This window comes from Stegostoma tigrinum, chromosome 37 (genome assembly GCF_030684315.1).
Source record: "Stegostoma tigrinum isolate sSteTig4 chromosome 37, sSteTig4.hap1, whole genome shotgun sequence".
Classification (NCBI taxonomy): domain Eukaryota; kingdom Metazoa; phylum Chordata; class Chondrichthyes; order Orectolobiformes; family Stegostomatidae; genus Stegostoma; species Stegostoma tigrinum.
In genome coordinates, this window is record NC_081390.1 from 23296785 (window position 1) to 23320765 (window position 23981).

General features: G+C 43.8%; 1 protein-coding gene across 1 annotated transcript in view; it reads right to left on the reverse strand.

Annotated features, from left to right (window-relative positions):
* cdh23 (cadherin-related 23) overlaps positions 1-23981 on the reverse strand; it is an 807091-nt gene that overhangs the window by 579798 nt on the left and 203312 nt on the right. The window contains exon 9 of the mRNA XM_059640347.1: positions 1854-1932. Coding sequence (XP_059496330.1) covers positions 1854-1932 — 79 coding nt within the window. The remainder of the gene's footprint in view (positions 1-1853; positions 1933-23981) is intronic.

Genomic DNA, 23981 nt, shown 5'->3' on the forward strand with positions numbered 1-23981 from the left:
ATAATTACCCTTGAATGGAGCGGTTGGCTCAATAATTTCAGAGCGCAGTAAAGAGGCAACCACATAGCAGTTGGTCTACAGTTGCAAATGTCATGAGCAGCAGAGAAGAAACATTTCAAGTCTGTAGTTCGAAAACACCCATCTCTCTCTCTCTCACTCCCAACAGTTTGGGGTAATATCCAGACAAAACACAAGCCTAAAAGGAAGAATTCTAAAACAAAAAATGGCCTAGGTTCAGCTGATCAAATTGAATGTCGTCATTGCAAAATTCAAACAAATTTTTTACCGTGTGGTTGAAATTTGATATTCAGAATTTTGTTTCGTTTGTCAACTTTCTCTTTGCTAACCCACATAGTGTAAGTGTTAAATAATTTGTCTCATCATGCTGGGTTGTGTGCATGTTTGGCGTTTTGAAGAGATACAGTTTAAGTTGCAGAAATTAGAAATTCTCTTTTTTCACTGTTCTTTTAAAGTTAAATGAGTTACAAATAAATGGAATTATTTATTCTGTTACTGATGAAATCTGATGTGAATTGACTTTGTACGGAATAGAAAGCAAATTAGTCATTTTGGTGGTTTCGCTGGGATTTTAGAACAGCTGTTGGAAGGATTATCCGGGCTGTCTTTCAAAGTTAGGTAATGCCACATCGTGGACAGGAATCCATCAGCTACAAACAAAGCGACTATCATTCGGCTTTTGCTGATCAAAATCCTCAGTTTAGTCTCTTTCCTTTCCAGACAGAAACAAGCCTGAATACAGGCAATCCCTGAGTGATAAATGCATTCTATTCTGGAGTCCGTTCACAGGTTGAATTGTACGCAAGACAAAACACAGCGCAGGTCAATATAAAGAAACCAATTGTACGTACAGGATCTGTAAAATCACACCCCTATATAGGGCAAGTACGGACACTTGTAAGTCAAACATTAATAAATCAAGAACCCTCCACATTCAAGTGTCCAATGGCAATGAATTGTATCACTCTTAAATAACTAGCGAGAGGCCGGTATCCCTCACCAAGTCACACTTTATTTACATGTGCAAAGTGTACAGGCTATGAGACTAGACTGAGATGATGTTCTGAATCTCCAGCTTGTAACTGTCAGCCAGGCCTCCCTAATTGGCCCAGATTAACAAGCCCAATCAAGGATCTCATAGTCAATGAGAACTACCTGACCTGATTCCAATCCCTACATACTCTCTGAAGCTGCCCTCACTGAAAGAGTAACTGACTGACAGTGTTACATCAGAAATCCCCAGACGTGAATTTAGATAAAATCTTACAAATTACAGTGATATCGTCATGCAAGTATTGTACATTCACTGTATGAAATCTACTCACTCTTCATTTTCCAGAGGCTTGATATTCCTAACAAAATAACCAAAGGTACCTTCCCACATGCTAAAATCATGCTGCAAAACTTAACAAGATCATAGAAATGCAAGCAATTAAAAAATAAAATCTGCTGGATACTTGTCACAACCATCAGGTTTAATTAATATTTTCTGAGGTATTTTCACTTAGAAATAGCAACATGGATCATTTACAAGCAGTTCTCATCTCTCCTGTTACTAATACCCAGCAGGCTCTATTACTCAGCAAAGAAGAATCATTTCGAGTCTGCAGTTTGAAAACACCCATCTCTCTCTCTCTGACTCCCAACAGTTTGTGGTAACATCTAGACAAAACAAAACACAAGCCTAAAAGGAAGAATTATAGGAAGAATTCTTTTCATGTTTGTTATAGAAGATTTCAAATTGGCTTTCATTATATTTTCAAAATTGAGTTTCCTTGTCCTTTTCAATAATGAACATGGCTTGAAACAGGAAAACGCAAGGTTAACCCTCTTACCTGAGACAATGGTGTAACCAATACCTCGTGGTCTCCCTCGGTCTTGATCAATGGCTGTAATAACCCGTACCGTCTTACCCTGAAAAATAACCACAAATGCAGACCAATAAGGAGAAGACAAAAATAACAGCACACCCTTCATTTCTTGTGCCAATTGAACATCCCAAAGTGTTTTGCAGCTGATGACGTCTCATCGCTTTTAAAAAAAAATTCTGTCACTTTGGTAGCATGACCCCAGTTTTAAAGCAAAGCAAGCTGGTATAAAACAGCAGTGTGCCATAACAATTCTTTCAGAGCTCAATAATGCCCAGGACACCAGGTAGGATGTCCCCATTTTCCTTCAAAACAGGGCCATGGGATCGAGTGCACTCAGCTCAGAGGATAACTCGATCTAAAGGATGACCAGCACCTCAGGGGGTGCAGCACTCTGCCAGTGACAGCAGTCACCGATACGGGAATGCTACATTGTACATGTATCTGCTCGCACGTGTGCTCATGTTTGCTTAATAACCTTTGCACTCAGATATCACTTGATGATGCCAAAGTGGACAACTGGGTTTCAGTAAGAGCAAATATGCACTGTGGATCCATTGGACAGGGTACTGCCTGAATGGTAAAGGTTTGGGAACAGTGGAGATTCAAAGCAACTTGGGGTGGTGTGTGGGAGCTGGAGTTGCATTGTAAATTTTTGTCATCATGCCAGACATGGGACACACTGCGCGGAGGGTGGGACTTAACACAGACGTTTGCGATTCGCAAAAATACCAGTGTAAAGGTCAGCAACATCTTAATCTGCAAGAAGATTGGGAAACAAGAACAGTGTGTAATCTCTGCCTGCAAAGAACTGTGTATTAATGTGTGTGATTTCCAGTCCACAGTATAAAATGTGAATCAGCTGTATTTCTTGAAAGTGCCCTGTTGGTAATAAGATGAAAAGGTTTGATGATATGCATCCTTTTTTTTAAAGCAAGCCTTAAGTTCTGTATGGCCAAATGACTAGAAATGATAACGCTCTTTATAACATTTGGATATCTGTCCATTTAGTTTGGTTATTTTGGAGCACTTCATTTTTTACCAAGTGCTGGTTACATAAAGGTGAAGTAATTAAATGGAACTTCATGCTCCAGATTTGGGATGGAAATGAGAACGATGTTTGCAGCTCATCTTGGGTGTCCAGGCTCTGAATTTGAGCATAACATGAGTCACAACTGATCTCAAACATTGTGTACCTCCACAGATGACTTCCCTGAGATCTGACAGATTTCAGGGAAACACAAGAGAGAAAACCCATCTTTTAAAATTTAGTTATGGCAAGTTGTGTTGCTGGCTGGGCCAGCATTTATTGCCATCCCTTGTTGGCCTTGAGAAGGTGGTGGTGAGCTGCTCTCCAATTGGTGTATTCCAACCCACAACGTTGTTAGGGAGGGAGCTCAAGGATTTTGATCTAGAGACACAGAAGGAACAGCCAATATATTTCCAAGCCAGGGTAGTGAGTGACTTGTCAGGGAGCCTGCAAGTGGTGGCGTTCCCAAATATTTGTACCTGTGTCCTTCTAGATAGAAGTGGTTGTAAGTATGGAAGGTGGGGGCTGTCTGAAGGGACTTAGTGAATTGATGGTACACATTGCTGTGACTGAAGTGGAGGGAGTCAATTTTTTTAGATGTGGCGCAAATCAAGAGGATGTTTCCTTGTGAATAGGAGTTGTATGCCGTGTGGTGATGTTCCTTTTCATTGACAATGGAATGAAACATCCTGCAACACACATATCTGTGAACTAAGTTTGAAATGATTACAGAAGACCTTTCATACAGGAAGTTGGCATTACTGATTAATTCTCTTCCCATCCTAAACTTCCAACACAATTTTTAATGAACGGAAATGTACACAAAACGCAACCAGTACTGACTTATGTCAAAAATATCAAATAGTACGATCACATTTTAATTACTGAACCACAAAATACTTCACCACGAGTAATTCAAACAGGCAGCAATGTTTCAAAATGTCAAAGAGCACACATGTTGTTTTAATGTTTCTGTTTCAAATTGTAATTGAAGCTGAAATGTTGGTTCAGCGTGAAAACTAAATATATGGGGGAGTTTGGGAGGGGGAGGGGTGGTGGTGAGGGAGGGACATGGCAAATCAGAATATAGTCTAAAATAAACTTGCACTGTTCTTTCTGGATTAAAATCGCTCTTCGCCAAGACACCTATCCACAAATTAACTGCATTTCAGATACCCAGTGAAGGCTACACACTGATTACAAAGCCTGGGGCTCAGGCAGTCTCTCAGTCCTATCAACCTGTCACACAGATACACACAATAAGTTCGTCAATTCTTGGTCAGAATGGAACATTGCAAATGCTGTGGGAATTCCACACCTTCTCAGTTCGAGAAGATGCACATTAGAATATTAGAACATTAGAATATCCTTTATTGACACATGTTCTCAAGGATGTAAATATAGGAATACAGTGAAAAGTTTACAATGTTGCTCCATATGATGCCATCTCAGGCACAAAGGACCTAGGTGCACACCTTAGATACAAAATACAGAAATGAACGAGAAAGGGTGGGAAAAAGATAACATTACGCACTGTTGTTCATATTGTAAGTTAGAAAAATGAGAATAAAGTTGAAAAGATGAGCATTACAGGCTTTCAGTAGATCAGCACAGGGGCCTTTCACATGTGGTCAGCCCAGGCTCACAAGCTGGTGACCGCCTGCACCAGTCCCCAGTCTGACAACTGTCCAGCCCACTCAGGCCTCCATCCCGCTAGCCATCGCCACTCTGTGCAGACCTCCGCCCCGCTGACCGTCCCCGTCCTGCTGACCGTCCCCGGCCCACTGACTGCCCCATCCTGCTGACTATCCCTGTCCCACTGACCGTCCCCATCCCGCCGACCATTCCCACCCCACTGATCGTCCCTGCCCCACTGACTGCCCCATCCTGATGGCCATCCCCATCCCGCTGACCGTCCTCATCCCGTTGAGTGACCCATCCCGCTGGCTGCCCCTGTCCCCTTGGCCATGCCCACTCCGCTGGCCGGCCCCATCCCACTGGCCGTGCCCACTCTGTGTGAACCTCCAGCCCGCTGGCAATCACAGCTCTGCTCAACTTCAAGTTTGAAGTCTGTGCTGGATACTTCATGATTTCTGGGCCCCCAAATGACCTCTCACCCCTGGTTCCACGGTGGCTTTTCTGCCACAGGTGCAAAGAGAAAGTTCCTTCCCAGGCCAACACTCAGCAAGAGACAGTAGGTCCTGCCTCTGCTGGAGTCTGAGATAACACAGCAGGCCAGGCAGCATCAGGGGCGCAGGAAAGCTGACATTTCAGTTTAGAACCCTTCTTCAGAAAATTTGGCCTGCTGTGTTCCTCCAGCTCCACACTGTGTTATCTTGGCACTTAGCAAACTGTTTTACTCAAAAATATTCCTTACTCCTTGCCTCAAGCGATGGTGCCTCATCAGCTTAAACACCTTATTTACTCTTTACTCACTGCGGCAGCTGATGAAATTTGAATCAATGAGGGCCTGGAATAAAAAAAACAATCCTCATGGTGACCATGCAACCATTGCTAATTGCCATTAAAAGCTCATCTCATTCACTAATACTCTTCAGGGAAGGAAATCTGCCATCCTTACCTGCTCTGGTCGACATGTAACTCACAGCAACGTGGCTGACTCTGAAATGGCCTTCACAAGCCTCTCAGTGACAATAGTGATCAGGGATTAGCAATAAATGTTGGCCCAGTCAGCAACACCAACATCCTAAAAACACTTACGTCTAGCACTTGCTCCGCTACTGTCAAAAAAAATTCTCATCTCCATTCCAATCTTTCCTTTCAATAAAACTAAACTTGTATTAAACAGGAACATTTCTGACATGTTGATGAAGCAGCCCACTTCCGGACATCATCCAATGTTTGAGCAACAGCTTTCTCCAGTTGAATTTTTAGCTCCCTCCACTGTCTCATAATCTTCCCGCTTGACCACAGTTGAGAAATGTTCATCATCTAAGCATCCAGTTGGATCCCAACAAAACTTTCAGCTATTTGGCTTCTCCACAAGTCTAACCCCAATCTGTTGCTGAAATCTTTACCTACATCTTCATCACTACCAGGCTCAATTACTTGAATACTGAGCTGGTTAGCCTTCAATTATCCACCTTCTATAAATTTCAGGTCACCCCGATTGTTCTCAGCCACATCATATCCAATTGCTAATAACACTTGTCAGTCATGTTCATCCTCTATCATGCACGCTGTTGCTTTGTTCTTTTGTGACAAGATCTGAACACATGGATGGCCCAAGGCACTGATTCCTGATTCCAATGTCATCAGGTCATTATAAATATGAAGGGAAATCAAGGTTAAACAAGAAAGACACAGAGTTTACATGGAATTGAGCCTGTGGTTTGCTTCTATTTGAAAGGACTACTGTCATTCTGACCCTTCTCCCAATGAGGACTCCTTCTTCCTGAAGATGCACCTTCCTTTCAGCAGGATCTCTCTGGGCTGCTTTAGCTGCCCTGCTTGATGACCTCCCTCACTGTCATCATCTACTGCTGGAGGCCTCATTACACATCCAACATGTCAATCAGGTTTGAGTGTTCTACAGTTAAGTTCCCCCACAGCTGCATCTCCTCCCTGTCTCTGACCCGTCTTCTGATTTTATGACTTCTCATCCTGTAAGATCCTGAACTTTTCACTCCACTCCACTTTGCCTCCCTCACTCTCTTCTTGCCAGCACTGGCAGCCAACCTTTCAGCACGGGCCACCCACTTTCAAACCAGTCTTCCACCCACTGACTCCATCTATACTTCCTGCTGTCTCAGGAAAACAATCAATTTAATGAAAGAATCTTACCACCCCGGTAATACTCTCTCCCACTCTCTTCTGTCAGGCAGATGATATAAGAGCTTGATTACATGTATGAATAGATTCAAGACCAGCTTCTTCCTTGTTGTTATCAGACTTTTAAACAGACCTCTTGAATATTTATTCTTCTCTCTCTCTCTCTGTCTCTCTCTCTGCAGCTTTACTGCACTTTGTTCTGCTACCCTGATGTACTTTGTATGATATGGTCTGCCTGTATAGCATGAAGAACAACACTTTTCACTGTATCTTGAGACATGTCACAATGACAAATCATTCAGTCAAGAGCTCTCCTGACACTCTCCTCCACCATGGTCCTCCGTGAAACTCAACTCTTGACCACCTCACTTGCTTAGACTCGACATTATCTCCCCTCCCTTTGTCTCTCAAGTCTCTAGGAATAATTTGTTTCTCTCTGTTTAAGGCATCATATGGTGTCATTTTTGTTCTTCACTCATGTTCTTGGGCAGAATACTAAGAACTGTTTGCTATCTGATAACCAAACTTGCTTTTCTCTTTAATCTCTCTCCCTTCAGTGCAAACTTACTTATCTCTGTTATCCATAAGACAGCCACTGATCCTCACAAGTTTGTTCCTTTGTTATTTCCTAAGCTCAAACACATTAACCTACAGCATCCTGTATATAAAATGCAGAATTGTCAGTCAAAACTGAACACATTCTGTCACAGAGTTTTAAGCACGTGAAGCCATTAACCTCTTCAAGTCTCCTTTTCTCTCATAATCCGTAACTCAAACTTGACTGAAGTGTCATGATCTTCTTAGTTTGTTAAAGGACATTTGCCCAGCTTGGCAGGAATTTGTACTATTTAATTTGGACTTTTACTGCGATTTTCTAACAAACAAAAATAAAAGGAGACAAAAAGCCACCATTACAATCAGAAATAATGGTGGAAAAATCCCCAATAAACAGTGTAGAGATACAATAACTGGAGAGGGAAGATTGAGGAATTATCTCAGTAAACCCTGTGGACAGGGTTAATTGAAGTGCCTTCCTAGTCAGTGTGCCTGTGTTTGCATGTATAGGGGGAGTCTTATTGAAGGGGGTGGAAAGCTGAGTTAACATTTCAGGTCCTGTTCTGAAGATGGGTCACTGGATTTGATGTGTTAACTTTGCTTCCTCTCCACAGGTGCTGCCAGACTTGTTGAGTTTCTCCAGCAATTTCTGTTCTTGTATTAGAACACATGTTGCCTGAATGCAGCTCAACAAGTTGGTGGCAAGGAAATCCACCCTGTGCCTACAGTAGATGCGAGCTGAGTCAAATTGTACACAAGTGGAATTTTCACCAAACCCCATGCCAATGAGAGTTCTGGAATGTGGCATTAGATGAGCAATCTGGATTAGTTATTTATAGTCCCAGTTTAGGAGATTCTGCTTCAACTGACTGCCATCCAGGATCACTTTATGCCTAGGGATTTTCCAACAGTCCAAGGTTTAGGATCCATCATGTCCCTAATGGATATTGAGGAAATACTTGAGAAGCATGACCAGAAGGCACATGAACTTCCAAAAAAAACTTCAGTCTCAGGATGGGGGAGTCACTGGCCAGGTCAGCATTTATTGCAGTTGAGGGTCAACAAATTTGCTGTGGGTTTGGAGTCATATGTAGGCCAAACCAGGTAAGGATAACAGTTTCCTTCTCTAAAGGACATTAGTGAACCAGATGGGATTTTCCACCAATTAACAATGGTTTTGTGGCCATTGTTAGACTCTTAATTCCAGATATTTTTAAAAATTGAATTCAAATTCCACCATCTGCTGTGGTGGGATTCGAACCTGGGTAGCCAGAACATTACTTGCGTCTCTGGATTAACAGTCCAGCATTAGTACCACTAGGCTGCCACCTCCGCAACTTTTAAAATGTCTGCAGGCTGAATTTCCCAAGGAATATTATTGCTTTCTGGGACACATTGTTGACAAAGCTGGAATAATGTCAGAGGCACAGAAAACCAAGCTGATTAGGAGTTTCCAAAATCCCAAGTTCATGGCCTGCAAAGATTACTAGGTGTGATGAACCCTTTGGTGGAATGTTTTGACAACACTGACTGAATACTTGAGGAAGCCATTTCCTTGACGGAGACGCAAGAATGGTGCTGGAGGAATGATCTTTCCAAAGGATCAAAGACATACTAATGTCCAAAGATGTCCTGACCAACTACAGTTCTTTCTAACTGTCATAGCTATATATCCTCTAGGCATGGTCACTGGATCAGTCAGGTGGGCATTGGAAATTTGTGCATTACATCCTCCACAGTAATGTCTGAAATGGAGAGGCAGCAGACAGCTGCAGGAGGAGGCTCTCTCAGCCACATGTCCTTGGGTAAGACATCCTTGGTCTATAAACCATTAATCTCCCCCTGTTAGAAAAGAGAGTCATGAAGGACACTCCCACAGACACAGAGCTCTGAACTCTGCCCTACAAGGGCCAAATACTGATGATGTAAATCTGAAACAAACACAGAGCATGCTTGAGATGCTCAGCAGCATCTAAGAAGATTGAAACAGAGTTAATGTTTCGAGTCCGAGATGACTCTTCTCCGGAAACTGAACCCTGAAACCATGAGCCACAAAATCAGAAATTGCAAGAAAATCTCAGCAAGACAGGCAGCATCTGCGGAGTGAAAACAGAGTTAACATTTTTGAAGAAGGGTCACTGGACCCAAAACATTAACTTTGTTTTCTCTCCACAGGTGCTACCTGACCTGCTGTATTTTTCTTGCAATTTCTCATTTTGTTTCTAATTTCCAGCATCTGCAGTTCTTTGGATTTTTGTTTAGCCTACAGCAATAAGGCCTGATTCAAGTCTCACCTGCTCCAGAGGTCAAAGAATCAAAGAGTTGAATCGTATGGAAATAGACCCTTTAGTCCAACTCGTCCATGCAGACCAGGTATCCTAAATTAATCTAGTCCCATTTGTCAGCATTTGACCCATATCCCTCTTAAACTCTTCCTATTCAGGTATCTATCCAGGTGCCATTTAAATGTGGTATCCATCACCTGCTCTGGCAACTCATTCCATTTGTGCACCACCCTCTGTGTGAGCAAGGTGCCCCTTAGATCCCTTTAATATCTTTCTCCTTTCACTTTAAATCTATGGCCTCTAGTTTTAGACTCCCATATCCTTGGAAAAAGACCTTGGCCATTTACCCTATTCATGCCCCCCATGACCTCACAACTGTCTATAAAGGTCACCCCTCAGCCTCCAATGCTCCAGGGAAAACAGCCCCAGCCTTTCCTTATAACTCAAACCCTCGAACTCCAGCAACATTTTTGGAAATCTTAATGTACTAGCATCTCCGAATGGGCTGGTAGGAAAATATTTCGGAAGGAGGATTGGTTGTGAGCTCTGAACTCTGCTGTATGAGGGCAAAATATCTTGATCTTATATTGCAACGTACATGAATCTAGGTAACAATGTGCCACAGGAACACAAATTCATTTAATTTTCCTCGTTTAGCAAATGGAACTTGGGTTAATGTCATAATTGTGATTTACTGATGGCAGCACAGTTTAAGTAACTGGTAGGAATCTGGGATAGAACATTTTGGAAACATATTTTAATCCTGAAGCAAAGTACAAGCTATCATTTCTTTAAAATAGCACAATTTGTGTCTTTACAATCGAAAGCAAACTTTATGTCGTCTGTCATCTCAGATGCTGCAATTGAAATTCTGGAACAGCTTACTGCGCAGTGAGCCCAGCTATCAAAATCAAAAGTGCATTTAGGCTTAAACAGCAACATCCATAAATCCAAGGCCATTGACCTTTATTGGAGGGCAGTGGGGCAGGCAAAGGAAAAAAAATAGTCTCCAGGGGCAATCAGTCACTTTGGTAATTGTGTTTTCCAAATCAGCGACTACGTTAAAGAGGGTATTACAGGAAATCGAGGTACTGTCTAATATTCGCCATTCCATTTCCAGAATTTATAGCACATAATTGGCTGCTTCAGGAGGTTTGCCTCAAAATCGCTCGGTCAAAGAAAAATTGATATTCTATTTTCTTGAAGTGTGTAAACAGTGACAAATTGTGTCACAGTCTGGTTAACTGGAGTAACCCACTGGAGAGTAATCTCAGATATTTGATGCATATTTCAGAGGCTATTTCAGTGGAGCCTAAATAACTACTGATATGAGCACACACAGAATTGCCATCGCTATGATTTTATAGCTGGACATTCATGTCTCAGAAGTGGCAAATAAACAATGTGTATTTTATATGGTAAAGCACCTTGCAGTCTGTTAGTCTCACATTGTAGTTAACTTGCTGAAGTTATCCATTCCCATTTCAAGACAATAATACTTTGACTGTGTCTCCTTATAAACACAAATCCTAATTTTATAAACTTTTAGAATTTTCCACCCAATTTGTTTCCTTGTCATTTACTGTACTCTGATTTCATGGGGATGTAGCTGTGAATAATGATTTTTCATATCAGATCAGTGTTACATGATTTTAACTCAAGTTATCAGCACAGGCAGATTTCACCAACCATTTGATACATCAGAGGTATTGGTGAGCAGGCATTCTCTTTACTAATGCTGATGCAATACTGCATTAATGTGTCACCTGATTTGTTGTAGTAATGTGACGCCTATATTGAGGCAGTTACTGCTGACGCCCATTTTGCAGTCAGTTCAATGAAGACACAATACAGGCCTGCTGTCCTACATGGTGTCAGATGTGAGGTTAAGCGGTGAAGAGTGTTTAGAAGCACAGCTACTAAAAAAGGAATGCACATACCTTTAGAGTTGTTACTCCAATTACAGGGATATAATCTGGATGAGACACATTAGCAAGGGAAACAGCTAATATTGCTGACTTGCTGTTTAGGGCCGCACTCCCAATGATGAAAGTAAAGGGTGCTACAGCAGGTTGTGAAATTTTTTACATTCAGTATAAAGTGAATGCTTGACATGGTCAGCAAGTCATCAACCCTTCGAGACAATGAATATTACAGATGATATAACTTTGCTCAAATGAAGCAAAACATTCTACAAAATGCAATTTTCCAAGCGTTACAATTAGTATTGATGAAAAGATGGCCTGAAAATGTGAAGGTCAATAGTTCCCTGAGTAATTAGAGATGAATGAACAGCCCAAGGTGGCATTGTGTATATAGGAAATATAGCAATTATCTATGGTGGCTCAGTGGTTAGCACTGCTGCCTCATAGCGCCAGGGACCCGGGTTGGATTTCATCCTTGGGTAACTGTCTGTGTGGAGTTTGCACATTCTCTGCATGGTTTGTCTCTGGTTTCTTCCCGCAGTACAAAGATATGCAGGTTATGGTGGATTGGCCGTGCTGAGTTACCCTGTAGTGCTCAGAGATGTGCAGGCTAGGTGGGTTAGCCATGGGAATTGCAGGGTCAGGGTGGGTCGGTCTAGATGGGATGCTCTTCGAAGGGTCGGTGTAGACACAAGGGCCTGCTTCCACACTCTAGGGATTCTATGATTCCACAAGTTGAGAGGAAAGATGGTAAAGTCCATCCATGCAGTCCACTAAGGAAAGAGTTATGTCCAAGGGAGGTAAGAGAAATGGTCGTCGAGCCAAACATGAGCAACGCAATCAAGTACCAGATCAGCCAGTGCAGTGTTTGTCCTGAATATCAAGCTCAATGAACCACTGGTGACTTATGACATCCCAGAGAGCCCATGGGGAAAGCTGGGAGTAGACCTCTTCACATTAACTTCAGGAACTGATTGCTCTGTCACTGTAGACCGTTATTGTGCTGACTGGGAGGTGGGCCAGCTGACTTCAATGACCACTGGCGAGATTTCAGATTGCCTGAAAGAACTCTTTGGTATTTGCAGCACTCGGACATTATGCTGAGTGCCCATTTCCCTCAGCTCACTGGTGAAGAAATCACTGCTTCATAAAAATTTGAGAAATTCAACAGCTCTCATCAATTCTTATACTATCCCCAGTCAAGTGGGAAAGAGACTTGCGAGAGGCAATGGTCCAGTGGTATTATCGCTGGATTATTAATCCAGAGACCCAGATAATGTGCTGAGGACCTGGGTTCGAATCCCACTATGGCAGATGGTGGAATTTGAATTCCATAAATATCTGGAATTAACAATCTATTGATGACCTTGAATCCCCAGACGATTGTCAGAAAACCCCATCTGGTTCACTAATGTCCTTTAGGGAATGAAACTGCCATCCTTACCCAGTCTGGCCTATATGTGACGCCAGACCCACAGCAGTGTGGTTGACTCTTAATTGCCCAGAGGCAATTAGGGATGGGCAATAAATGCTGCCCTAGCCAGCGATGCCCTCATTCTGTGAATTAATTTTTAAAAAGTGGAAAGGCTGAGGCAGCAGTGAAATTCATCAAAGAAATTGAGCAAATGCCACCCAGATGTATGCAAGGCAATGCTCAAATGGAGAAATACACCTATTGAAGGCATTACAATTCGACCAACACAAAGGCTAATGTCACTGCGCATGGAAACTCCTCTTCCAACAGCAAAAAGCCTACTGATGTCAGAACTGGTAATAGGTGAGGTTGTAAAAATCAAGGTGAAATGACAGAAAACCAATTTCGATCTGTTAATTCTGTCAAGCCATTGCCAGTATTAGCCATTGGGCAGCCAGTCATGTTACAAGCCTGCACACGTTCAGCAAGACTCTATCCAAGAGGCACAAAGCTGTTGTCAGCCTGGTCATATGCAGTGGAAGTGAAGGGCCAGTTAGATTGTCAAAACATCTTCACTGCATAAAGCATCCCTGGAAGATAGGAACCCCCCATCAGTGAAGACCACAGATCAACCTTCAGCCCAACATTCACAGCAACCCAAACACCACAGACAGAACAGAAGTTATTAAGGCAATGACATGATGCTAAGGAGCAGTAGCCAGGTGAACAGCCAATGACAACAGGCAAGTGTACCATTAAGAGCTGGGCATGGTTTAAAGACCGTGGATGTAATGAATGTGCACAGACTGATGTGCATAACCATGAAATAATGCATGAGAACAAGTGTGTGCATCATGGGTAAAATGAATAACTCACAACGTAAATGATAACATATGTAAAGGCAATTCTATGCCAATGTGCCTCCTGGCTTGCCATAATCAGGTAAAGCACTCACGGTAGGTGCCCATTTTATAGCCAGTTGAGCAGAGACACAGGAAAAGCCAAACTGTGGCCCCGAGAACTTAAAGCTCACTCTCTGGGAAGCTCTGTCAATGCAGACACAAACTCACGGACTACACCCACAAATACTGTCACTGTCTCTGGGACCCCGGCCGCTTGGCTGACAGTTCTCCACCACCACCTCCCCACAATATCCCGTCTCTCCAGCCTGCTCCACACCCCTCCAAAAACCTGCATAAATATCAACACACTCCCTGTGCAGGGGCTCTTTCGAATAGTGACAGACTCTCAGAGAGATCTAAGGTACTGGAAAACTCCTTGAATTGTGAAAGGCTGCAAGTATCTGAAAGGATATCATTTTAAAAAAAAACAAAATGCCTTGTTATTAGAATGTACAACACATGAAGTAATTTTCTAATAATTCCAGCAATTTGATCTGCCACAGAGAAACGTAATGACTTCACTGACCATGGTTTAAAACCCGCTATATAATGCGAACTGTAATAGGATTGCAGCTCAGCAATAATGTTGGAATTGCTTTGTAATAAAATCATAATCCATCAGCAAGTTATAAATACTCACTTTACATTGCAAATTTAAAAATGCAAATTAAAAAATAAATGTCCTCTCCTAAAGCTGCCAGAGGTGTTAAAAGCTGTTCAGAATCTGATTGATAGCACTGTCCCACAAGGGATGTGTGTTTTCATTCTGCAGGCCATATATTAATGATTGACTCATTGTGAGATTGTGTGCATACAATGGCTTGTTGTTATATCCTCTAAAATACTGAGAGGAATTAAATTGTTTGTGAGCAATAATAGGACAGTATAAAGATGTAAAAGCACTTCAATTACCCATCAATAGAAAACTATTATCATGAACTAGCATTCTAACTGGGGATTTTAAGAAGTATGCAATATATCGTCTATTCTCGATGTCATGGCATTGCAGAATGCATGATGGTCAAATTAAGAACTTCTACAGTGCAGCAGTGACAACATTTTAGGAAACCAGGTTGTCCATTTGTGTATAGTAAGCTCTCACAAGTAACAACGATGATTAACTTTTTTTTGATGTTGGTTCAGGGATAGAATGGGGCAGGAGATAGGGAAGGGACCTGGGTTTGATTTCACCCTCAGGTGGCCGTCTATATGGAGTTCACATGTTCTCTCCATGTCTGTGAGGGTTTCCTCCAGGTGCTCTGGTTTCCTTCTATTTCCAAAGATGCGTGTAATGGGGAGGCAACTGCTGAGTGGTATTACCGCTGGACTATTAACCCAGAGACCCAGGAAATGTTCTGGGGTTCCGGGTTTGAATCCTGCTAATGATAGATGGTGGAACGTGAATTGGATAAAAGTCTGGAATTAGAAATTTAATGTTGCCCACAACCAATGTCAATTGTCGGAAAAAATCCATCTAGTTCACTAAAATCATTTAGAGATGGAAACTGCCGTCCTTACTTGGTCTGACGTACACATGACCCCAGACTCACAGCAAGTACCTCTGGGCAATTAGGGATGGGCAATAATTGCTGGCCAGCCAGCTACACTCTCATCCTGTGCATGAATAATAAAAAAAAAGAGTAAGTGGATTGGCCATGTTAAATTGCCTGTAGTGTCCAGGGATGTGTAGGTTAGCTGCATTAACCATAGGTTTCAGGGACAGGGTAGCTTCCACACTGTAGGGATTTTATGGTTCTATGGCTCAAATTTGCTTATATCTCTTCAAGTGTTTCCATAGGATCACATCCAACTCAGAGGATAGGCTGGGTGTCATATTAGCTAAACAATTGAATCCTACAGTGATGTGTCAGCGTGGTTCATGTACTCAAAATACCAGAGTGAAGACTGAATCCGTGGCCCTGTTTATCCCAGCGCTGAGATTCTAGAACACTAAAAACTGCAAAACAAGCATAGCTCAGATATTGTAACTCAGCATCTTAATTATGGTTGAGAGCCACATCTTTAATTCTTGCAGTAAACAAAATAAGTTCAGATAGTCATTTCTGAAGAAGAGTCCAGACCTGAGACATCAGCTTTCCTGCTCCTCTGATGCTGCCTGGCCTGCCGTGTCCTTCCAGCGCTACACCTTGTTATCTCAGACTCCAGCATCCGCAGTTCCTACCATCTCTGAGTTCAGATAGTCAATGTTTTTGGCTCCTAAAGCCTGGCCATGAGAATTACCAACTATACTGCAAGGGGTGCCCCAGTACTCTCTCTTAACTGTGGTATCTCTGAGCCTGTGGTGTACTGCAGTAAGTCTCCAATAAGAAAGGAGGCTGTACAAGAACAGTTAGACTAAGCAGAGAATGGACATCTTGTATCAAAACCAGTAAGTGCTAGAAATATTTGGCTGCTCCAGTGACACTTGTGGAGAGAGAGTTAATGCTTCACTTTCAATATGACAGCCCTCTCAGGTAAGACCCCCATGCCAGTACAAAATAAGACTGCACTAGATTTCAGAACATAGCAGTTCAAAAGAAAATCAGAAAGTCTCAATTTCAACTGGGCAATCTAATCCAGTGGATTTGGAGAGATCAGGGAAACTAACCAATAGGATGGCACAGCAGATTAGGTCAAAGACCGTACCACTGCTGATTCACTTCTCAAGCACTGGACATAAAACCAGTTTTGAATAAAGGCAAAATATTGCAAATGCTGGAAATCTGAAAGAAACAAGGAGTGACTGGAGAAGCTCACCAGGTCTGGCAGCATTTCTGGAGAGAAAACCGGAGTTAATGTTTCATAGAAACATAGAAACCTACAGCACAGGAACAGGCCCTTCGGCCCTCCAAACCTGCGCCAATCAAGATCCTCTGTCTAACCTGTCATATATTTTCTAACGCTCTGTGTCCATTTGCTCCCTGCCCATCCATGTACCTGTCCAAATGTATCTTAAAAGATGCCAACATGTCTGCGTCTACCACCTCCGCTGGCAATGCGTTCCAGGCGCCCACCACCCTCTGTGTAAAGAACTTTCCACGCATATCTCCCTTAAACTTTCCTCCTCTCACTTTGAACTCATGACCCCTAGCAATTGAGTCCCCCACTCTGGGGAAAAAGCTTTTTGCTATCCACCCTGTCTATACCCCTCATGATTTTGTAGACCTCAATCAGGTCCCCGCCGCAATCTCCGTCTTTCTAATGAAAATAATCCTATTCAGGATCTGTTGTGAATCTTCTTCAGACTCTCACCAAGAACAATTGTACTGGACTCGAAACAAGAATTGTTTCTCTCCCCATAGATGCAACGACACCTACTGTGTTTCTCCAGCGCCTTCTGTGTTTCTTTTGCTCCCTGTCCACTTCCCGTCATCAGAGGAACTTGTTTAAATGAGGGAAGGGCAATTCAGAAATAGTCTGGTTTTGGAATGACCCAGACGCTCGGGTCACCAGATTTGAGGGCCTGCACTTGTGGCTGAGATGCAGCAGATATGTTCATTGAGATGGTCAATACCTGCCTCTCAAACATCAGATTATCTGCACATTTATCCCATTGCTGTTAGAGAGAGCTTGTTATGTACAAACTGGGTGCCATTGTCCAAACACTCTAACGGAGATAACATTTTAGGGACAGCACAGTGGATCAGTGATTAGTACTGCTGCCAAACAGCATCAGGGACCCGGGTTCAATCCCATGCTCAGGTGACTGTCCGTGTGGAGTTTGCACATTCTCCCCCTGTCTGTGTGTTCTTCTTCCAGGTGCTCCGGTTTCCTTCCACACTCCAAAGATGTACAGGTTAGGGTGGATTAGCCATGGGAAATGCAAGGTTACCTGGGATGGGAGGGGGTGGGTTTGGTCCGATGTTCTTTGGGGGGTTCATGAGGACTTGATGGGCTGAATAGCCTTCTCCCACACTGTAGGGATACTATGACACTAAAAGGTGCTTCATTTGGGGGTGAATGCACAAGGCATTCTGACATTGTGAAAACTGCTGGATTAAACACTTCTTATCAAGGCTGACTCCTTGTGTGGAGCTATTTTCACATTGAAGCTATCAGGAAATATAAAGTAGGAGTCAAGCCACACAAAAAACTACACCTCATGAGGGATTCTGGGCGCCGTATTATAGGAAAGATGTGGATGCTTTGGAGAGGGTTCAGAGGAGGTTTACCAGGATGCTGCCTGGACTGGAGGGCTTATCTTATGAAGAGAGGTTGACTGAGCTCGGTCTCTTTTCATTGGAGAAAAGGAGGAGGAGAGGGGACCTAATTGAGGTATACAAGATAATGAGAGGCATAGATAGAGTCGATAGCCAGAGACTATTTCCCAGGGCAGAAATGGCTAGCACGAGGGGTCATAGTTTTAAGCTGGTTGGTGGAAAGTATAGAGGGGATGTCAGAGGCAGGTTCTTTACGCAGAGAGTTGTGAGAGCATGGAATGCGTTGCCAGCAGCAGTTGTGGAAGCAAGGTCATTGGGGTCATTTAAGAGACTGCTGGACATGCATATGGTCACAGAAATTTGAGGGTGCATCCATGAGGATCAATGGTCGGCACAACATTGTGGGCTGAAGGGCCTGTTCTGTGCTGTACTGTTCTATGTTCTATGTTCTATGTTCTATGATTGTTGAATTTGCTGTTGTCTTTAAAAGAATGAAAAGTTGGGCTCTGCATTTCTTAAGACGTTTCTGAGGCAGCACATTTTTCCACATTGGTTTTTTTTGTAAAGAAAAATACACACACATGTACAAATAATCTCAGAGCAAACTAACTTGCAATGAAGCAAATTTATCACGGATATTGTTGGGGTTATAGTAAATAGCAGTGTTAGACAAGCACCTATCAATGTATCTGACCAGTTCAATGCAGCTGACCTGAGTTCCCCTTCTCTCCCATCTCCACCAAATCTCCTCACAATCTGCATCTCAGGAGCACAAGAGCTGACATTTCAGGCCTAGACCCTTCATCAGAGAGGGGGATGGGGTGAGGGTTCTGGAATAAATAGGGAGAGACGGGGAGGCGGACCGAAGATGGAGAGAAAAGAAGATAGGTGGAGAGGAGAGTATAGGTGGGGAGGTAGGGAGGGGATAGGTCAGTCCAGGGAAGACGGACAGGTCAAGGAGGTGGGATGAGGTTAGTAGGTAGGAGATGGAGGTGCGGCTTGGGGTGGGAGGAAGGGATGGGTGAGAGGAAGAACAGGTTAGGGAGGCAGAGACAGGCTGGGCTAGTTTTGGGATGGGGTGGTGGAAGGGGAGATTTTGAAGCTGGTGAAGTCCACAGTGATGCCATTGAGCTGCAGGGTTCCCAAGCGGAATATGAGTTGACTTCCTCTACATTGGGGAAACCAGGTGGAGGCTTGGGGACCGCTTTGCAGAACACCTCCGCTCGGTTCGCAATAAACAACTGCACCTCCCAGTCGCGAACCATTTCAACTCCCCCTCCCATTCTTTAGATGACATGTCCATCATGGGCTTCCTGCAGTGCCACAATGATGCCACCCGAAGGTTGCAGGAACAGCAACTCATATTCCGCTTGGGAACCCTGCAGCCCAATGGTATCAATGTGGACTTCACCAGCTTCAAAATCTCCCCTTCCCCCACTGCATCCCAAAACCAGCCCAGTTCTTCCCCTCCCCCCACTGCATCACACAACCAACCCAGCTCTTCCCCTCCACCCACTGCATCCCAAAACCAGCCCAGCCTGTCTCTGCCTCCCTAACCTGTTCTTCCTCTCACCCATCCCTTCCTCCCACCCAAAGCCGCACCTCCATTTCCTACCTACTAACCTCATCCCACCTCCTTGACCTGTCCGTCTTCCCTGGACTGACCTATCCCCTCCCTACCTCCCCACCTATCTTCTTTTCTCTCCATCTTCGGTCTGCCTCCCCCTCTCTCCCTATTTATTCCAGAACCCTCACCCTATCCCCCTCTCTGATAAAGGGTCTAGGCCCGAAATGTCAGCTCTTGTGCTCCTGAGATGCTGCTTGGCCTGCTGTGTTCATCCAGCTTCACACTTTATTATCTTGGATTCTTCAGCATCTGCAGTTCCCATTATCTCCTCACAATCTGATCATTTCGCCTAGACCCCCAGTAACTCTGCTCTCTCTCCCATCCTCTGAACTGAAGTGTCCAAAAGCCCCTTCCCAACCCAACCCTGCTCTTGTATTCCAATCCAAACCTCGGCTCCACAATGCCGTCATTCCTATCTCTGGTTAGAAACTGTCCGCCACAATACTCAATCTTTTGGGCCATTTGAGCTCAACCACAGCAGCAAGTTCAGCAGTAAGGTAACCATGTGGACATCAGTATGTTCACTGAGCTGGGAGGTTTGATTACGGACGTTTCGTCCCCTTGCTGGGTGACATCCTCAATGCTGCAGACCCTCTCGTGTCTTGTGCCAGTTTGAATTTAAGAAGAAAGGTCTCGGCCCAAAACATCAGCCTTCCTGCTCCTCTGATGCTGCTTGGCCTGCTGTGTTCATCCAGCTCTACACCTTGTTATCTCAGATTCTCCAACATCTGCAGTTCCTACTATCTCTGGATTTGTATGGTCTGGTTTTTGCTGCTTCTGGCTATGCGCTGTAGTGGTGGGTATATCAGGTCTAATTCAATGTGTTTGTTGATAGTGTCTGTGGAGTCTTTTTTTTCCCTTTATTCATTCACGGGATGAGGACATTGCTGACTAGGCAGCATTTACTGCTCATTGCTAACTGCCCAGATTCAACCACATTACTGTGGGTCTGGAGTCACATGTAGGCCAGACCAGGTAAGGATGGCAGTTTCATTTCCTAAGGGACATTTGTGAACCAGATGGGTTTTCTCCAACAATTGACAATGGATTCATGGTCATCATTAGATTCTTAATTCCAGATATTTATTGAATTCAAATTCCACCATCTGCCATGACAGGATTTGAACTTGGGGCCCCAGAATATTATATTGGGTCTCTGGATTAACAGTCGAATGATCACACCACTAGGCCATCGCCTCCCCAGTGCCAACCCTCCAAGAATCTCCTGGTTGTCCACTGTTTGGCCTGTCCTAATATAGTAGTGTCATCCCAGTAGAAAGTACGGTTTTCCTCGTCTGTGTGTGTTGAAACCAAGGACATCTGGTTGTGTCATTTAGTTGTTCGCTGTTTGTGGATGCTGGCTGCTAGTTGTCAGACAGTTTGCCCCACACAATGTTTTGTGCAGTCTCTGCATGGTATCTTATAGACCACATTCGTCCTGTCCATGGTATCTTTTGGGTCTGTATCCAAGGTAAGCATCTCCTTGTCTTGCCTTCATATCTCTCCAAACCGAAATAAACACACCAGGGAATGGTACTGCAATCGGCATGAGAATCTACAGTTTAAAAGGTTTTGTGCTAAGTTACCCAGGTGCTGAGGTTTCCATACTGGGGAGAGAGGGTTCAAACAAAGGATGTGGCCATCGCATTAAAGGTGAGCCAACGAATGGTATGACCAGCCACCGCCTGTGCAGTGGAACATCAGCGACAATCCGCAATCCGAGAAGTAAGTAAAATATATCAGTGTGTCAAATTCAAGCAAGTGAAACCACAGGCTTTACACAGAGAACAGATCTAACCACACAGCATACAAGATGCAGCACATGGGCAGCTGTTGCACGCGTCCTCATGAAATCATAGAATCCCCACAGTGTGGGGGGAGGCCATTCAGCCCATCGAGTTCACACCAGTCCTCCGAAGAGCACTCCACACAGATCCACTTCCTATCCCTGTAACCTTCCATTTACCATGGCCTATCCGCCTAGCCTGAACATTCCTGGACGGTATGGGACATTGAACGTGACCAATCCATCCTAACCTGCACAGTGTTGGACTGTGGGAGGAAACCTGCGATAGGGTTAGGGTTCGGGACACGGGGAGAAGATGCAAACTCTACACTGAAAGTCACCCGAGAGTGGGATATGAACCCTGACCCCGGTGCTGAAAGGCAGCAGTGCAATCACTGAGCCACTGTGTAACAGAACGTACCCAGACATTCTGTATTTATAACGGAGCGCCTCAACCTTTCTTAACTTGAGAGTTGGTAACAGCCTATTCTGTCCAGCAGCACATGGGATAAACTTTAATCTTGGTAAAGATTTGTCCAACAGACCTGCTGCCTCATTAATGCAACATTTGAAGGACATGGCTGATTGGGCTTCATCGATACATTAGCACTTTATCCTGACTATTCATTCTAATTATCTTTAAATATTTAATGATAAGGATTAATGTTCTGCTGAGGAAGGCTATACGCGAAAATCAGGACAGTAATGAGGATATTAACTGAAACACCTCAGGAAGATTTCCTTTGAACGAGGTGTTGCTGAAGCATGAGTGCAGTATATTAAAACCCTGTGAGGATGGAGAATGTCTCTTTTGATCACCAGTTTAAACCTTGCACTCTAGTCTGCCCTTGGAATTTCACATTTGTGTAGAATCTTTACCACACTCATAGGCTGAAGTTGAGCTTTAACATCCAAATCAACACGATCAGCAGTGTTTCGCTTAAATTGATGGGAGAGAAAAAGTTTCATAAAGAACTGCAAACGAATGCCCTACCTAGCACACCCATTACAAGCGCCATTACCAATTCCCACATGCCTTAATCTTCCCTATTTTGTGAAAGGGGCTGCACGGTGGCTCAGTGGTTAGCACCTGTTGCCTCTCAGCACCTGGGTTCAATTCCAGCCTCAGATGACTGTCTGTGTGGAGTTTGTACATTCTCCCCATGTCTGCGTGGGTTTCCTCTGGGTGCTCCGGTTTCCTCCCACAGTCCAAAGATGTGCAGGTTAGGTGGATCGGCTATGCTAAATTGCTCATAGTGTCCAGGGATGTGTAGTTTAGGTGGATAAGCCATCGCATTAGCGTAAGAAGGGCAAGTGTGAGTGGGATGCTCTCTGGAAAGTCAGTGTGGACTTGGGCTGAGTGGCCTGTGTATAGGATTGGCCGAAGGGTAAAACTTGTTGATGACCTTCGACAGCTGCCTGACCTCGAATGAGTCCTGTGAACATTCCTGTACATGCCGAAGAGAGCTCAATCAACATGTTTTTCTGTGCCAAGCTGTTTGTTACACAATGTAAGACACAGTATATCGTTTCAAATCAGGGGACTTCACCTCGGACTGGGATTGCAAACAGTGCCAGAAACAACCTTAGCCTCTAGACCAGCTGTCGATCAAGGGGTCCCCGATGGACAGGAGGGTGTGAGGCTTATCATTTTTTCTCTCCTTTTCATTATTTTTAGTTACTTAATAAATGTTGCTTTCTTTTTTTGTCTTTTTACTCAATAAATGTTGGTACTTAAGCAAACTGCTGTTGTGGAGCCTTCTCTTAACCTTATTTAACCGAATCCATAAAGAACTGCTTGGATGCCCTCTGTTTCCACGCTTTAGGGATTCCATAATAAAAAAAGTATTTTAACTCTATAAACATGATGAACAAGATGAGATTTAACCTATCCTGTCTCTCAGAAATGACATGCAATAAATCCCATGCCAGTGTGAAGACAGTTGCTATGTTTCTCTACATTCCATACACTAGTGAAATCACAGCAGTAACAGGGCACTGGGCCAGCTCGTCTACTCTGTCTGACATTGTTTGAGGAAGCATCATTTGTCTAACCTGTGAGAAACTCCTATCCTCCCTTAAATACTCATTCAGTTAACATCCAAACGTAAAGTCACCATTGTTCTACCACATGAGAGAGGGGAGAGCTGGTGGTGGTTTGCCCTGAGAATCACCAGACCTCAGGTGCAGGTTGAGAAGGAAGCCCCTCTATGGTAACCTCATCTGCTGTGGGAACCGAGCCTACGCTATTGGTATTATTCTGTCATAAACCAGATGTCTAGACAACTGCGTGAGGTGGTGGTGGAGACGTTGGGAGGTGGTGAAATGATGGGAGTGTAGTTGAAGGGTCGGGGTTTGTGGTAGAGGTTTGGGGTATGGTAGAGGGGTGGGGGTGTGGCGGAGGATAGGGCACAGTCAGGTCGGAGGTGTGGAGGAGCAGTGGGTGGGGTGGTCAAGGGGTTGGGTGTGGTGGAATGTTGGAGGGGTGGGGCTACTGCCAAACCAAGTGCACTGATTGGTCCTGGATGATGTCAATCATCTTGCATAACACATGATATCTCTGATCTACTCAGACAATTGAATAGTTTCAGATGGAAAATTTAATACCCACCTGGGTTA